This window comes from Rattus norvegicus, chromosome 7 (assembly GCF_021556685.1).
Source record: "Rattus norvegicus strain SHRSP/BbbUtx chromosome 7, alternate assembly SHRSP_T2T, whole genome shotgun sequence".
NCBI classification, from domain to species: Eukaryota; Metazoa; Chordata; class Mammalia; order Rodentia; family Muridae; genus Rattus; species Rattus norvegicus.
In genome coordinates this window covers 9855737-9874232 of record NC_141540.1, presented here as the reverse complement: position 1 = coordinate 9874232, position 18496 = coordinate 9855737, and the positions used below count along the sequence as shown (strand labels likewise).

The following is an 18496-nucleotide window of genomic DNA, read 5'->3' as shown; positions in this document are numbered from 1 at the left end:
GTGGTAATTTACTCAAGAGAACTAAGTCAGAAAATTTCAAATACCACACACTTGAATAGTTTATTTTAGCAGATTATTGAAACGACAGGTACAGGTGGACTGTAATCCAATTAAGAGACAATTTCACATAAGTGGCATGCCTCATGTAAATGGGCCAAAAGGACCCAGTCAATGTTGAGTTAAATAAGATTCTGAATCTGGCTACCCTTATGTCATATTGAAACAAGCCATGTCATTTACAAAGAAGGAACCTCAATTGAGAAAATGTCCCCAACAGACTGGAGAAACCTATTTCATTTCCTTGACTGATAGGTGATGTGGAAGGGTGGTCCCGGGAGCAGTCTGAGAAAGCCAAATTAATGAGTCAGATAGTAAATAGTACTCCTCCATGACCTCTGCTTCATTTTCTGCTGCCAAGTTCCTTCCCTGAGTTCTTACCCTGGAATGCTTCCCTGACAGAATAATAAACGCTAATGTGAACAAAACCTTTAAAGCATTTACTTCCCATGCAATCTTTGGCCTTTTTGTTTTTTCACAACAATAAAAACCTTAACTATGACAAATACCAATGAGGTTTAAGATATGTTCATGAAATGAAATCTAAACTCATTAAAATATTTTTGCATGGGTTTTACTGAAAATGTGCCTTACTGTGAATATAAAGCAATGAATATTTTCCAAATGTGTTATATGTTAATAGTTGTTTGGGGTTTTTCCTTCTATTTCTCCTATTTTATATTTTATTTTATTTTATGTAGACTTACTAGAGAAAAAGGAGAAATGAAGAATCAATCTGTGGAGATTGTATTCATTTTGCTTGGATTGACAGACGACCCTCAGCTACAAGTTCTGATTTACCTGTTTCTGTTTTTCAATTATATCTTGAGGATGATGGGAAACTTAGTGATCATCTTCCTCACCCTGATGGATCCTCATCTCAAGACTCCAATGTACTTTTTCCTTCGGAATTTTTCCTTCTTAGAAATTGCATTCACAACTGCCTGTATTCCACGGTTCTTAATGAGCATTCTCACTGGAGACAGAACAATTTCCTACAATTCTTGTGCAGCTCAACTATACTTCTTTTTTCTCTCACTAATCACAGAGTTCTACCTTCTGGCTGCCATGTTCTATGATCACTCTGTAGCCATCTGCAAACCACTGCACTACCCCATCATCATGAACAGCAAAGTGTGCCACCTACTGGTTCCCTAACTGGTTTCTTAGTCATTTTCCCCCCTTTGCTCTTGGGACTCAAACTGGATTTCTGTGCCTCCAAAACAATAGACCACTTCCTGTGTGACACTTCTCCTGTCCTGCAACTGTCTTGTACAGACACACATTTCATAGAATTGATGGCTTTTGCCTTAGCTGTCATGACACTTATCATCACCTTGATCTTAGTGATTCTCTCCTACACACTCATCATCATAACCATCCTAAAGTTCCCTTCAGCTCAACAAAGGAGAAAGGCCTTTTCCACATGCTCCTCACACATGGTTGTTGTCTCCATTACTTATGAGAGTTGTATGTTCATGTACATGAAAACATCAGCCAAGGAGAGGGTGGCTTTAAATAAAGGTGTAGCTGTGCTCAATACCTCTGTGGCCCCTTTGCTAAACCCTTTCATTTACACCCTAAGGAACCAGCAGGTGAAGGATGCTTTCAAGCAGGTACTTCACAGATTGTGCTATTCTCAAAACAGTGAATTGAGATTTAGGCCTAAATAGCATGCTGTTGGAACGTGAGTCAAAGAGGGGATATAATTTCCATGTATGCCAGCTATGATCTATGCTTAAGTCTGATGTTTTCTATTTACTTTTCTTTCTCAGTTTCCGTTAATGCCCCTCTTTCCTACTTCCAGTCATTTCTCTGATACACCCTACATTAGTTTAATATGAAATTAAATCAAATACCTACAGGTGAATTTTCAGTTTTGTTGTACTATTTATCTTCTGGAATTTCATGTGAAATACATCTCTCTCTTTGTACTTTATTTTTGTATTTTCTTGCTCCACATAAAATTTTGAAGTCTTTCATGTTCAGTATAGTGGGTTTTGGTTCAGGATGTTAATTGGGTATAGGAACCTGTCTGTTGTACTTTTCTGGAGAAAAGAGAAAAAACAGTATGAAAAGGTGTACCAGTAGCTTACTATTTAAGACAACTTCTTTTTGCAGAGGTTGTAGGTTAACTACGCAGTACTCAAATGGTGGCAAACCATCGTCCAATTTTTTTTTCTTTGTTGGAAGTACTTGCCCATGGAATACATGCACACATGCAGGCAAGACAATCAGACACATACAATAAAAATAAACAATTGTGTTTTCAAAAACCACCATGAATGTTATATAAGTTCTTAATTCTCTATGTAAAGAACAACTGTTATACTTCCATTTCCGAACTTTTCATTGAAATCCTCTTGCTCAGCCACAGCAAAATGAAAACAAAACATGTCTTTCTGATATGTCCTCTCCTATGTACGGAGCATCATAAGTGATGTTTACGTATTGGCATACAGTTTCAATGCAGAGTCCATAAAAATCCTTTAGAAATTATATCCTATGGTCAGTCTCTTTATTCAGTGAGTGATGTCAGTCTCAACATCTGCATCTTCCTGTACCATTTGCTCCCAGTATGTGTGATTATTTGAAATAACTTGACAAATATGAATATTAAATCCATAAGATTTATTCATATTCTTTAATTTTTGAAATTTTATTTTTCTTATTGAATTTATTTCTCTATTTACATTTCAAATGTTTTCCCTTTTCCAGTTTCCTGTCCATAAACCCCCATTCCCTCCTGCTCCCCCACATTGGTGTTCTCCCCATCCACCCCCTTCCCCACAACCCTCGACTTTCCGCTGCACTGTGGGTCCAACCTTGGCAGGACCAAGGGCTTCCCCTTCCACTGGTGCCCCAACAAGTTTATTCTCTGCTACATATGCAGTTGGAGCCCTTGCTCAGTCCATGTATGGTCTTTGGGTAGTGGTTTAGTCCCTGGAAGCTCTGATGTTTGGCATTGTTGTTTTTATGGGGTTGCAAGCCCCATCAGCTCTTTCAATCCTTCCTCTAATTACCGCAAAGGGGATCCTGTTCTCAGTTCAGTGGTTTGCTGCTAGCATTGACCTCTGTATTTGACATGCTCTGGATGTGTCTCTCAGAAGAGAACTGTATTCAATCCCTTCCAGCATGCACTTCTTAGCTTCATCAATTTTATCCAGTTTTGGTAGTTGTATACATATACATATACATATATATATATATATATATATATATATATATATATATATATATATATATATATATATATATATGGGCCACATGTTGCAGACACTGAATGGCCATTCCTTCAGTCTCTGGTCTAACCTTTGCCTCCATATCCTCTCTTACGGATATTTTTGTTCCTCATTTTAAGCAGGAGTGGGACCTTCCACATTTTGGTCATCTTTCTTGAGCTTCCTGTGGTCTGTGGATTGCATCTTGGGCAATTCGAGCTTTTGGGCTAATCTCCACTTACAAATCAGCGCATACTAAGTTTGTTTTTCTGTGATTGTGTTACCTCACACAGGATGATATTTTCTAGTTCATTCCATTTACACATGAATTTCATGAAGTCATTGTTTTTGATAGCTGAATAGTACTCAATTGTGTAGATGTACCACATTTTCTGAATCCATTCCTCTGTTGAAGGAAATCGGGTTCTTTCCAGCTTCTAGCTGTAATAATAAGGCTGCAATGAACATAGTGGAGCATGTGTCTTTGTTGTATGTTGGAACATCTTTTGGATATATGCCCAGGAGAGGTATAGCTAGGTCCTCAGGTATTTCAATGTCCAATTTTATGAGCAACCTGCAGACTGTTTTCCAGAGTGGTTGTACCAGTTTGTAATCCCACAAACAATGGAGGACTGTTCCTGTTTCTCCCCATCCCCAGCATCTGCTGTGACCTGAGTGTTTTATCTTAGCCATTCTGACTGGTATGAGGTGGAATCTCAGGGTTGTTTTGATTTGCACTTCCCTGCTGTCTAAGGAAGTTGAACATTTCTTTAGGTGCTTTTCAGCCATTTGATATTCCTAAGCTGAGAATGTTTTATCTCTGTACCCCATTTTTAATAGGGTTATTTGACTCTCTGGAGTCTAACTTCTTGAGTTCTTTGTATATTTGGGATATCAGATGTAGGATTGGTAAAGATCTTTTCCCAATCTGTTGGTTGCCATTTTTTCCTAATGACAGTGTCCTTTGCCTTACAGAAGCTTTGTAGTTTTATGAGGTCCCATTTGTCTTTTCTTGATCTTATACCATAAGACATGGTGGTTTTGTTCAGGAAATTTTCTCCAGTGCCCATGTGTTTGAGAATCTTCCCCACTTATTTTTTTGTCTATTAGTTTGAGTGTATCAGGTTTGATGTGGAGGTCTTTGATCCACTTAGACTTAAGCTTTGTACAGGGTGATAAGAATGGATTGATTTGCATTCTTCTACATGCTGACCACCACTTGATCCAGCACCATTTGTTGAAAATGCTATTCTTCTTCAATTGGATGGTTTTAGCTCCTTTGTCAAAGATCAATTGACTATAGGTATGTGGGTTCATTTCTGGGCCTTCAACTCTGTTCCACTGATCTATCTGCCTGTCTGTTTACCAATATCATAGAGTTTTTATGACTATTGCTCTTTAATACTGCTTGAGATCAGGGATGGGGATTCCCCGAGAAGTTCTTTTATTTTTGAGTATAGTTTTCACTATCTTGGGTTTTTTTTTTCCCAATGAATTTGCAAATTGCTCTTCCTAAAGAATTGAGTAGGAAGTTTGATGAGGATTGCATTGAATCTGTAGCTTGCTTTCAGCAAAATGACCATTTCTACTATGTAAATCCTGCCAATCTATGAGCATGGGAGATCTTTTCATCTTCTGAGATCTTCTTCAGTTTCTTTCTTCAGAGGCTTGAAGTTCTTATCATACAGATCTTTCACTTGCTTGGTTAAAGTCACACCGAGGTATTTTATATTATTTGGGACTATTATGAAAGGTGTCATTTCCCTAATTTCTTTCTCGGCTTGTTCCTCTTTTGTGTAGAGGAAGGCTACTGATTTATTTGAGTTAATTCAATACCTCGACACTTTGCTGAAGTTGTTTATCAGGTTAAGTAATTCTCTGGTGGAACTTTTGAGGTCACTTAAGTATACTATCAAAGCATCTGCAAATAGTGATATTTTGACTTCTTCCCTTTCAATTATTTTGCTTTGACCCCCATTCATTGCCTGATTGCTCTGGCTAGAACTTTGAGTACTATGAATAAGTAGGCAGAGAGTGGACAGCCTTGTCTAATCCCTGGCTTTAGTGGGATTGCTTCAAGTTTCTCTCTGTTTAGTTTAATGTTCGGTACTGGTTTGTTGTTTATCCCTTTCACTATGTTTAGATATGGGTCTTGAGTCAGGACTTTTATCATGGAAGGGTGTTGAATTTTGCCAAATGCTTTCTCAGCATCTAATGAAATGGTCATGTGGTTCTTATCTTTGAGTTTGTTTATATAATGAATTTGGTTGATGGATTTTCACATATTAAACCATCTCTGCGCCCCTGGGATGAAGCCTACTTGATCATGATGGATGATCATATTGATGTGTTCTTCGATTCAGTTTGTAAGAATTTTACTCGTATTGTTGCATCAGTATTCATTAGGGAAACTGATCTGAAGTTCTTTTTCTTTGTTGGGTCTTTGTGTGGTGTCGGTATGAGTAATTGTGGCTTCATAGAAGGAATTTGGTAGTATTCCATCTGTTTCTATTTTTTGGAACAGTTTGGGCAGTAATGGTATGAGCTCTTCATTGAAGGCTAGAATTCTTCACTAAACCCATCTTGTCCTGAGCTCTGTTCAGTTGGGAGAGTTTTAATAATTGCTTCTATTCCATCAGGAGTTATGGGGCTGTTTAGATTTATTACTTGTTCCTGATTTAACTTTGGTACCCAGTATCTGTTTCAAAAATTCTCCGTTTCCTCCAGATTTTCTAGTTTTGTTTAATACAAACTTTAGGAGTAGGATGTGATGATTTGTTTTGATTTCCTCACATTCTCTTGTTATGTCTCCCTTTTCATTTCTGAGTTTGTTAATTTGGATGGACTCTGTGTGACCTCTGGTTATTCTGACCTCTGGTTTATCTATCTTGTTGATTTTCTCAAAGATCCAGCTCCGGATTTTGTTGATTCTTTGTATAGTCCTTTTCGTTTCTACATGGTTGACTTTAGCTCTGCATTTGATTATGTCATGCCTTTAACTCCTCTTGGCTTTATTTCTTTCTTTTTGTTCTAGAGCTTTTAGGTGTACTGTCAAGTTGGTTACATATGATCTCTCCTATTTCTTTTTGCAGACACTCACAAGTATGAGTTATCCTCTTAGCCTGACATTCATTGTGTCCCATAAGTCTGGGTTTGTTGTATCTTCATTTCATTAAATTCTAAGAAGTCTTTAATTTCTTTCTTTATTTCTTCCTTGACCAATTTGTCGTTGAGTAGAGTGTTGTTCAACTTTCATTTATATGAGGGCGTTAGGTCATTTCTGTTGCTATTGAAGACCAGCCTTAGTCAGTGGTGATCTGATTGGATGCATGGGATTTTTCTATCTTCCTACATCTGTTGAGGCCTGTATTGTGTCCAATTATATGGTCAATTTTGGAGACATTTCCACGAGGTGCTGAGAAGAAGGTATATCCTTTTGTTTTAGACTGGAATGCTCTAAAAATATGTTAAATTCATTTGGTTCATAACTTTTGTTAGTTTCTCTGTGTCTCTATTTAATTTGCTTATAAGATTTGTCCATTGATGAGAGTGAACTGTTGAAATCTCTAACTATAATTGTATAAGGTGCAATGTGAGATTTGAGATTTAATAAAGTTTCTTTTATGAATGTAGGTGCCCTTGCATTTGGAGCATGGATATTTAGAGTTAAGAGTTCATCTTGGATTTTTCTTTTGTTGAATATGACGTGTCCTTCCTTACCTTGGTTGATGACTTTAGGTTAAAAGTCAATTTTATTCCATATTAGAAAGGCAACTACAGCTTATTTCTTTGGACCATTTGCTTGGAAAGATGTTTTTCAGCCATTTACTCTGAAGTAGCAGCAGTTCTTTTCTCTGAATTGTTTCTTTTTTTTTCTTTTCTTTTTAATCTTTATTAACTTCAGTATTTCTTATTTACATTTCGAGTGTTATTCCCCTTCCCAGTTTCGTGGCCAAAATCCCCCTAACACCTCCCCCATCCCCTTCTATATTGGCTTTCCCTCCCAATCCTACCCCATTATCACCCTCCCCCCAATAATCCCTTTCACTGGGGGTTCATTCTTGACAGGACCAAGGGTTTTCCCTTCCACTGGTGCTCTTACTAGACTATTCATTGCTATCTATGAGGTTTAGTCCCAGGGTCAGTCCATGTATAGTATTTGGGTAATGGATTAGTCCCTGGAAGCTCTGGTTGGTTGAGATTGTTGTTCATATGGGGTCTCGAGCCCCTTCAAGCTCTTCTAGTCCTTTCTCTGATTTCTTCAACGGGGGTCCCGTTCTCAGTTCAGTGGTTTGCTGCTGGCATTCACCTAAGTATTTGCTGTATTCTGGCTGTGTCTCTCAGGAGAGATCTACATCCGGTTCCTGTCGGCCTGCACTTCTTTGCTTCGTCCATCTTGTTTAATTAGGTGGCTGTATATGTATGGGTTACATGAGGGGCACGGCATGCAGTTCTTTGCTTCAACCATCTTATTTAGTTTGGTGGCTGTATATGTATGGGACACATGTGGGGCAGGCTCTGAATGGGTGTGCCTTGTGCCTCTGTTTTAAACTGTGCCTCTCTATTTCCTGCCAAGGGTATTCTTGTTCCCCTTTTAAAGAAGGAGTGAAGCATTCACATTTTGGTCATCCTTCTTCAGTTTCCTGTGTTCTAGGCATCTAGGGTAATTCAAGCATTTGGGCTAATAGCCACTTATCAATGAGTGCATACCATGTATGTTTTTCTGTGATTGGGTTAGCTCACTCAGGATGATATTTCTCAGTTCCAACCATTTGCCTACGAATTTCATAAAGTCATTGTTTTTGATAGCTGAGTGATATTCCATTGTGTAGATGGACCACATTTTCTGTATCCATTCCTCTGTTGAAGGGCATCTGCGTTCTTTCCAGTTTCTGGCTATTATAAAAAAGGCTGCTATGAACATAAGGAGCATGTGTCTTTGTTATATGTTGGGGCATCTTTTGGGTATATACCAAAAAGAGGTATAGCTGTGTCCTCAGGTAGTTCAATGTCCAATTTTCTGAGGAACCTCCAGACTGATTTCCAGAGTGGATGTACCAGTCTGCAATCCCACCAACAATGGAGGAGTGTTCCTCTTTCTCCACATCCTCGCCAGCATTTGCTGTCACCTGAGTTTTCGATCTTAGCCATTCTCACTGATGTGAGGTGAAATCTCAGGGTTATTTTGATTTGCATTTCCTTTATGACTAAAGATGTTGAACATTTCTTTAGGTGTTTCTCAGCCATTCGGCATTCCTCAGCTGTGAATTCTTTGTTTAGCTCTGAACTCCATTTTTTGATAGCATTATTTGTCTCCCTGTGGTCTAACTTCTTGAATTCTTTGTATGTTTTGGATATAAGCCCTCTATCTGTTGTAGGATTTGGAAAGATCTTTTCCCAATCTTTTGGTTGTCATTTTGTCCTAACAACAGTGTCCTTTGCGTTACAGAAGCTTTGGAGTTTTATGAGATCCCATTTGTTGATTCTTGATCTTAGAGCATAAGCCATTGGTGTTTTGTTCAGGAAATTTTCTCCAGTGCCCATGTGTTCGAGATGCTTCCCCACCTTTTTTTCTATTAGTTTGAGTATATCTGGTTTGATGTGGAGGTCCTTGATCCACTTGGACTTAAGAGGTGTTTCTTATGTGCAGCAAAATGCTGGGTCCTCTTTATATATCCAATCTGTTAGTCTATGTCTTTTTATCACGCAATTGAGTCCATTGATGTTGAGAGTTATTAAGGAATAGTGTTTATTGCTTCTTGTTATTTTAATTGTTTGCAGTGGAATTGTTTGTTTGTCCCTCTTTTGGTTTCATTGCAAGATTATATTCTTGTTTTCTGTACGATGTATTTTCTCTCCCTGTGTTGGAATTTTCCATCTATTATCCTTTGTAGGGATGGATTTGAAGAAATATATTGTGTAAATTTGGTTTTGTCATGGAATATGTTGGTTTCATCATCTATGCTAATTTATGGATTTGCTGGATATAGTAGCCTGGACTTACATTTATGTTCTCTTAAAGTCTTTATGACATCTGCTCAGAATCTTCTGGCTTTCATACTCTCTGGTGAGAAGCCTAGTGTAATTCTTAAATGTCAGCTTTTATATGTCACTTGACCTTTTTCCCTTATTGCTTTTATAATTCTTTCTTTGATATGCATTTGGTGTTTTTACTATTATGTGATTGGAGGAATTTTTCTTCTGGTTTAATCTATTTGGAGTTCTGGAGGCTTCTTATATGTTATGGGCATCTCTTTCTTTCGGTTAGGGAATTTTTCTTTTATAATTTTGTTGAGTATATTTACTGGCCCTTTAAGTTGTGAGTCTTAACTCTCTGCTATACTTATTATCCTTAGTTTTGATATTCTCATTGTGTCCTCGATTTCCTGGATATTTTGGGCTAGTACCTTTTTGTGTTTTTCATTTTTTTTTATGGTTGTGTTGATGTTTTCTATGGTGTCTTCCACCACTGAGATGCTTTCTTCTATCTCTTGTATTCTGTTGGTGGTGCTTGCATCTATGTCTTCAGATATCTTCCCTAAGTTTTCTATCCCCAAGGTTGTCTCCCTTTGTGTTTTCTTTATTGTTTCTATTTCCATTTCTAAATCCTGGATGATTTTCTCCAATTTCTTCACCCGTTTGGTTGTGTTTTCCTGTAAATGTTTCAGGGATTTTTATGTTTCCTTTTTAAGAGCTTCTAGTTGTTTACTTGTGTTGTCCTGCATTTCTTTAAGTGACTCATTTATGACCTTCTTGAAGTCCTCCATCATTAACAAAAATGTGATTTTAATTCTAAATATTGCAATTCTACTGTGTTTGGATATCTAGTATTTTCTTTGGTTGGCGAACTGTGCTCTGGTGATGCCAAGTAGTCTTGGTTTCTCTTGCTTATGTTCCTGCACTTGCCTCTAGCCATTGGATTGTCTCTGGGGTTTGTTTGTCTTGCTGTTTCTGAGAGTGGCTTGACCCTCCTGTAGGCCTCTGTGTCCTGGATTTCCTGGACATTTTGGGCTAGGAGCTTTGTGTGTTTTACATTATCTTTGATGGTGGTGTTGATGTTTTCTATTGTATCTTATTCTCCTGAAATTCTCTCTTTTATCTCTTGTATTCTATTGGTGATGCTTGCATCTTTGACTCCAGATCTCTTCCCTATGTTCCCATGTAGAACTGTTTTCCTGTTTTCTTTCAACCTTTTCTGAGAACAAGTGCTCTGGTCTCAGGTGTGTTTGCACTCCCCGGTGACTCCTTTTCAGCTCTAGGTGTGGACAGGAATCAGAAGGGTCCTGCCCCTGATTAGCCCTAGGTCCTTACACCCAGGTGCCACAATTGGTACTGGGTGATTCCCTCTTGGGTCTGGAATGTGGGCAGAGGGTAATCTCTTCTGATTTCTCAGGAGTGTCTCCACTTCTTAGGGTCCAGCTCTGTCCCCCATGGTATTTGGGTGTAGGGAGCTGTTTGGCTGGTTCAGTTCAGTCCTGGGCAGAGAGCAGAAGCACAGGTACTGGCATCTGACTGTTCCTTTATTCCTGTTTCCAGAGGCACTGTGAAGTTTTCCCTTGGACCAGTGATGTGAACAGATCTGTGCAAAAGTGGCAGTCTGTCTTGTGGTGTCAGGATGTCTTCACTTCTGGGTGTTCAGCTCTCTTCCCCTCATATTCCTTTAAACATTCCTGATAAAACATAAACATGTCTATAGTCTGATAAAAGGAAAAATTAACAAGGAATAATCAACTTTAGCTTTTAATTTTCCAGAGATCTCTCTGTCCTCAGAGAGAACAAGGCCCACTTTTGAATTGTATTAAAAATTCCTTCTAAACAGCATATCTCAAACCCTGTGAGAATGTCTTAATTTTTAACCCATTAGTTACCAAAAAGCTCATAAAATTAGTGATATGTACAAGATTTGACATAAAACACACTATCAGAGAAATTATGTGTTTGAAGAATCATTTATTACAGAATGTGTCCTATACAAATAGTATAATCCTGCAAGTATATATTTGGATATAAAATGTGTAATAGTGGGCCACAGAGATGGACCACCTTTGATATCACAGGGCAAATGGAGGAAGTGAAGGGACATTGCATTGGTTTTGCGGGCCCCAATTGATGACTTCCTGCAATTTAATTCTCTCTTACTATTCAGTGTCAAAGGCTAAAGACTTCTGAAAATTTATCTCTTTCTTGCTATCTGGGCAGCCAAAAGCCTATTTATTGGTGTCTGTTAATTAATTTCTGCTGTTGGTAATAGGGGGAATGAAACTTAGTTACTTGGGTTTTTCTTTACTCTCTTTTACTCAGGAAAACTTGCTGGTTAGGTAAGAGGCTCAGATTTACTTAAATCTTCCTGAGTCAGACAGGAAAGAAAATATAAGAATGAATATCAGGTACATAGACAACACACACACACACACACACACACACACACACACACACACACACACACACTGAATGAAGCTGCACAAAGGGACAACCACGTTTTATTGAAGTTCTGAGTTTTTATATCTTTTCAGTATAATTCGACACATGATTTTCTAAGCATTTTTACCTTATTTAAGTTCAAAGTAAGTTTAGGGCAATAGTTCATGTCATAGATCAATAAGAGTTAATGAGTTACAACAGAATTATTTACATCCCTTTCCATTAAGACTAGTATGTAAGTAAACATTCATTATCTGTTACTACCTTCAGATGTTCATTATAGGTTTAAAACAATAATTATTATGTCATAAGTTGGGATGGTTTTATCAAAAGGCAATCATCTGCCTTGTGTCATATTATTTTGAAGTCTTATATAAATAAATTAATCCATTATTTATTTTCTGTCCCTACATGTATGATAAATTGCCCATTACCAGTTCATGACCTTTAGTGGCCTCATTCCTAATCAAGAAAGAATGTTTTTCTTGGTCACAAATTTGGTCCAAGCCAGCTTTGTTTCCTAGTGCAATTAACTTGCAACTCATGAAGAGCTCTATTTGCAGCTTTTATTTCATAGGGGGCTTGAAATTATTTGTATCAATTTACGAGTTCTGTAAAATCATTATCAAGAACCAAATTGTTTTGTATATTTACCTTAACTTTAAGTTACATATGAATGCACAGAAATGTCCTTACCTAGTAAATGGCATAGTAAGTCCAATAAAAAATCAATTTTAATTGATAATTTAGAGAAACAAAACATTATTTATATTCAATATATATTATTAGAGAATACAGTTTTAAAATATATATGTTAATATGTACAGTACACTACCTACATTATTAAATTATACTAATCTCTCTTTATTCCTAAGCAAGTGTCTAAATGTTGATCACTAATAATACTCTTTGGTAATATTGACTTGTGTAGTGGTTTGAATATGCTTGGCGCAGGGAGTAGCACTATTAATAGATATGGCCTTATGAGCGAAATGTGTCACTCTAGGGGTGGGCCCTGAGAGAGCTTCCTCCTAGCTGTCTTAGGATGCTGGTCTCATCCTGGCTGAAGTTGGATCAATATGTAGAACTCTCAGATTCTTCTCTAACACTATGTCTGCCTGGACAGAGACATATTTTTAGCCATGGACTGAACCTATGAACCTATAAGCCAGCCTCAATTAAATGTGATCCTTTGTAAGAGTTGCCTTGTTCATGGTATCTCTTTAAGCAATGGAAACCCTATGCAACTAGAAAGGAAAAATACATACAGGGAACTATAAGAGTATTTTGTTTACCAAAACCATAACTTTAATGCATCTGGAAAATTTAAGCCCTTGGTCCTGCCAAGGTTGGACCCCCTGTGAATGAGATTCTTGGGGGAAGGTTGGTAATGGAGGGAGAATTAGGAGGGAACACCCATATAGAAGGGGGGGAAGGGTTAGGGGGATGTTGGCATGGAAACCGGGAAAGGGAATAACATTTGAAATGTAAATAATAAATACCCAATTTAATAAAGATGGAAAAAAAGAAGAGGAAGAAATAATGCAAATGTAATGTACATGTGCATGAAATTATACACAATTAAAAATCTTAAATAGCTGAATAAAAATGTGTGTAAAGTATAAAGAAAACTTCCTTTCTAACTGGTTATATGGGACTTGTTTCTGAGTAAATGTGTATAAAGGTATCTGGTAGAATATAATATTGTGTACAATTTCATTTGAAGATTGGAGAGAAAGTGAAACCAACTTGCAAATATAATAACCATGACGTTACTACATACATTGATATATACTACTGGTATTGTTGTATCTTATTAGTCCTAAAAATATAAATCAATGCTGAAGGAGCTGAAGAGATTTGTAACCCCATAAGCAAAACAGCAACATCAACCAACTAGATCTCCCAAAGCTCCCAGTGATTAAACCACCAACCAAAGAGTACATATGGAGGGACCAATGACTCCAGCTGTATATGTAGCCAATGATTGCCTTATCTGATATCAATGAGCGCTTCTTGGTCCTGTGAAGGCTTGATAACCCAGGGTAGGGCAATATTAGGGTTCTTAAACAGGAGAGGGTGGGCAGATCAGGGAGCAATGTCATAGAGGCATGGGGAGGAAGAAGGAGGGAGAAGGGAGGAGGGAGAAGGCAGGAGGAAGGAAATAGGAATTTGTTGAGGGAAAACTGGGAAGGGGGATGACATTTAATATATATATATATATATATATATATATATATATATATATATATATATATATATATATATATATATATATTCAAACCTAAAAGCACAAAGCACTATGTTTCACTAGGAATTTTCTTCCTGTTTGCACTTTTGATTCAATTCACCCAGGGATCCTCCTTTAGCTTCTTTCTTCCCTTGTTTCTTTCCACTTTCATGTCATATCTATTCTTCATCCATATTCCACTCATTTAAAACATACTCCTCCTCTGTTATAGTACTATTTCTAGTTTCATTGCTAAAACACACGCCATAGCTATGCTTGTATGCATACTTAGAACATAAAATTTAGGATTCACATATGAGTAAAATGACATTTTTATCTTTCTGAGTTTTCTTGTTTAATATAAGTATTCCCAGATTCTTTCATTTTACATAAAATTCATCATTGCTCCCAATTTCTGCCTGTGCCCAGAGCTGAACTGGTCCCACAGCTCTCTGTACCCAAATTCCATGAGGGAGAGAGATGGACTCTCAAAGGTACAGACAATGAGAGGTGACAATTATGTCTGTACATCTTCGTGGCCCAAGAGGAACTCACCTCTTGGCACAGGAACCTAAGAGCAGTCAGGGGCAGTACTCTTCTGGTTATTGCCTGCTCCCAGAACTGAATGCAGGCCACCAGGAATGCTGAGAGTCCTGATAGCAGAGGTAAGACCAACTCTTCTGCTCCAAGCTACCCAACTGGAGCCTCAGGACACACAAACCAAGAAGCACCCTGGGAGAGGACACTTCCAGTTTTAGCCTGTGCCCAGAGCTGACCTGGTCCCACACTTCTCTGTACTTAGATCTGACTGAAAGACAATAGGTCTACAGGTGTGCTGACACACGGGCCTACAGGAGGGTCAAGAAACTGTCAGAGAGAGCAAGACAAGCTAACACCAGAAATAGACAGATGGCGAGCACCAAGCACAGTAATCTAATCAAAAGAAACCAAGACTACTTGGCATGATCAGAGCACAGTTCTCCCACCAAAGCAAATAGTGGATATCCAAACATAATGGAAAAGCAAGATTTGGATTTAAGCACACATCTCATGATAATGATAGAGGACTTTAATAAGGACAGAAATAACTCACTTAAAGAAATACAAGACAACAAAGGTAAACAAAGTAGTTTTCTTAAAGAGGAAACACAAAAATCCCTTAAAGAATTACAGAAAAATATAACCAAACAGATGAAGGAGGTGAACAAAACCATCCAGGATCTAAAAATGGAAATAGAAACAATAAAGAAAACACAAAGTGAGACAACCCTGAAGATAGAAAACCTAGGAAAAAGATCAAGAGTCATAGCCACAAGCATCACCAACAGAATATAAGAGATAGAAGAAAGAATCTTAGGGGTTGAAGATACCATAAAAACATCAAAACAACCATGAAAGATAATAAAAAACATAAAAAGCTCCTAGCCCAAATATGTAGGACAAGGTGTAGATCAAACTTAAGGAAAACAGGTATAGAAGAGAGTGAAGGTGCCCAAATTAAAGGGCCACTAAATAACTTTAACAAACCTTAGAAGAAAACTTCCCTAACCTAAAGAAAGTGATGCCCATAACCATACAAGAAGCCTACAGAACCCCAAATAGATTGGACCAGAAAAAAAATCCCCCCATCAGATAATAGTCAAAACACAAAATGCATGAAACAAAGAAAGAATTTTAAAAGCAGTAAGGGAAATAGGTCATTTAACATAGAAAGGCAGACTTATCAGAATTCTACCAAACTTTTCACTAGAGACTATGAAATCCAGAATATCCCGGGCAGATGTAATATAGACCTTAAAAGAACACAAATGCCAGTCTTGGATACTATATCCAGCAAAACTCTCAATTTACATAGATGGCAAAACAAAGATATTTCATGACAAAACCAAATTTACACAATATCTTTCCAAAAAACCAGTCATACAAAGGATAATAGTTGGGAAACTCCAAGACAAAGAGGGAAACTACATCCTAGAAAAAAAGCAAGAAAGTAATCTTCTTGCAACAAACCCAAAAGTAGAGAGCCACACCAACATAATTCCACCTCTTATAACAGCAGCAGCAACAACAACAACAACAACAACAACAACAGCAACAACATGAAATAATCACTATTCCTTAATATCTATTAATACCAATGGATGCATTTCCCTAATGAAAAGACATAGACTAACAGACTGGGTACATAAAGAGAACACAGTATTTTGCTGCATGTGGGAAACACACTTCAGTGTCAAAGACAGATACTAACCCAGAGTAAAAGACTGGCAAACAATTTTCCAAGCAAATCATCCCAATAAACATGATGTAGCCATTCTAATACAGAATAAAATTGACTTTTAACCAAAAGTTATCAGAAAAAGATAAGGAAGAACACTTTTTAATTCATCAAAGTAAAAATCCACCAAGACAAATTCTCAATTCTAAATATTTATGCTCCAAATGTAAGGTACCTACCTTCATGGAAGAAATGTTACTAAAGCTCAAAGCACACATTGTGCCTCACACAATAATAGTGGGAGATTTCAAGTCCCCGTTCTCATCAATGGACAGAACATAGAAATGGAAAATAAACAGAGACACAGAGGAACTAACTGAAGTTATGAACCAAATGGATTTAACAGATATTTATGGAACATTTCATCCTAAAACAAAAGAATATACCTTCTTCTCAGCACTTCATGGTACCTTCTCCAAAACTGACCATATAGTCAGTCAAAAAACAGGCCTCAACAGATGCAAGAAGATTTAAATAATCCCATGAATTCTGTCAGATCACCTCCAACTAAGGCTGGTTTTCAATAATAACAACAAAAACAATGACAAAAAGGCCACATACATATGGAAGTTGAACAATGCTGTACTCATTGATAACTGGACAAGGAAGAAATAAAGAAAGAAATTAAAGACATTTTAGAATTTAATAAAAATGAAGGCACGGCACACCCAAACTTATTGGACAAAATTAGAGCAGTGCTAAGAGGAAAACTCAGAGCTCTGAGTGCCTCCAAAAAAAAAAAAAAAAAAAAACAAAACAAAAAACAAAACAAAACAAACCAAACAAAAACAGAGAGAGCATATACTAGCAGTTTGAGGGCACACCTAAAAGCTGTAGAACAGAAAGAAAGAAATATATCCAAGAAAGGTAGACAGTAGGAAATAATCAAATTCAGGGTGGATATCAACCAAGTAGAACAAAAAAAAAGACTATATAAAGAATAAAACAAAAACAAAAATACAAAACAAACGAACAAAAAAACCAAAAATCAGGACCTGGTTCTTTGAGAAAATGAAAAAGATAGATCCACCCTTAGCCAGACCAACCAGAGGGCAAGAAGTGTATATACAAATTAATAAAAGCAGAAATGAAAAGTGAGACATAAAAGCAAAACTGAGGAAATTAAAATACATCATCAGATCCTATTGCAAATGCCTATATTCAACAAAACTGGAAAATCTGGAGAAAATGGACAATTTTCTAGACAGATACCAGGTACTAAAGTTAAATCAGGATCAGATAACCATCTAAAGAGTCCCATAACTTATAAAGAAATAGAAGTAGTTATTAAAAGTCACCCAACCAAAAGGAGCCCAGGACCAGATGGGTTTAGTGCAAAATTTTATCATACCTTCTTTGAAGACGTAATATCAATACTATCCAAACTTTTCCACAAATCAGGAACAGAACGCACACTACCCAATTCTTTCCATGAAGCCACAATTATACTTATACCTAAACCACACAAAAACCCAGCAAAGAAAGACAACTTCAGACCAATTTCTCTGATGAATAACAATGAAAAAGTACCTGTGGCTTCACCACAGGGATGAAGGGATGGTTCAATATATAGAATTCTGTCAACATAATCCATTGATGGTGCCTGAGACACCAAGGTACTGAGAACTGGGAATAAGCCTGGGAGATTTAACAGAAGACTCAGATTTGGGACATTCAAGCTATGAGAATGCCAAAGCTTTACTGAAGTTCACAGAATATATACACCCAGTCCACAGGGTGGAAAAACCCCTGGAATCACAATGGAAAAATGAGTTTACATTCTAAGGATAGAAACAGGAACTGACTTAACTGTGTTACCGTCCATAGGCTAAACAGCAAAGTCCAAGATGTTCTTTTCTTAAAAACAAAAGTTTCCACATGTGTTAGCAAAGCTTAGCAGGGGCAAAGCATTGAAATAGCCCAGGAGGTTCCCACAAGTCCCCCTTTATTATTTTTTAATGTTGCACCTGTCTTAGTTCACTCTGAGAAAACTAACTCCCTTTCCCATCACTGGGAGTCTCTGCCAGTCTCAAAGCACCTTTCTTAAGCTGGTGGTAATCCCAAAGAGTTGCCCATCATAGGCTTCTTCTTGTAAAGGCTGAGCCAGATTTGGGCAGAGGAATTGTCTCCTGATGAGGAGAGCAACACTTGCTTAGTTACTGCCTGAGGTTGGGAATGTTGTCTACGCATGTGACAAAGAAGTAAAAGGCCAAGTACTGTGGCACGAAGGGCCATAACACCAAGGGCCACTGTAAGGTTTTGAACTCTAATTGGAGTCACAAAAACATG

At 37.4% G+C, this 18496-nt stretch overlaps 1 protein-coding gene across 1 annotated transcript; it reads left to right on the top strand.

The window, feature by feature from the left end:
- Positions 1-780: 780 nt before the first annotated feature.
- Positions 781-1730, top strand: Or6c208b (olfactory receptor family 6 subfamily C member 208B). The gene is given in 2 exon segments (NM_001000590.1): positions 781-1210; positions 1213-1730. Coding segments are annotated over 2 exon segments (948 nt in total).
- The last annotated feature ends 16766 nt before the right edge of the window (positions 1731-18496 follow it).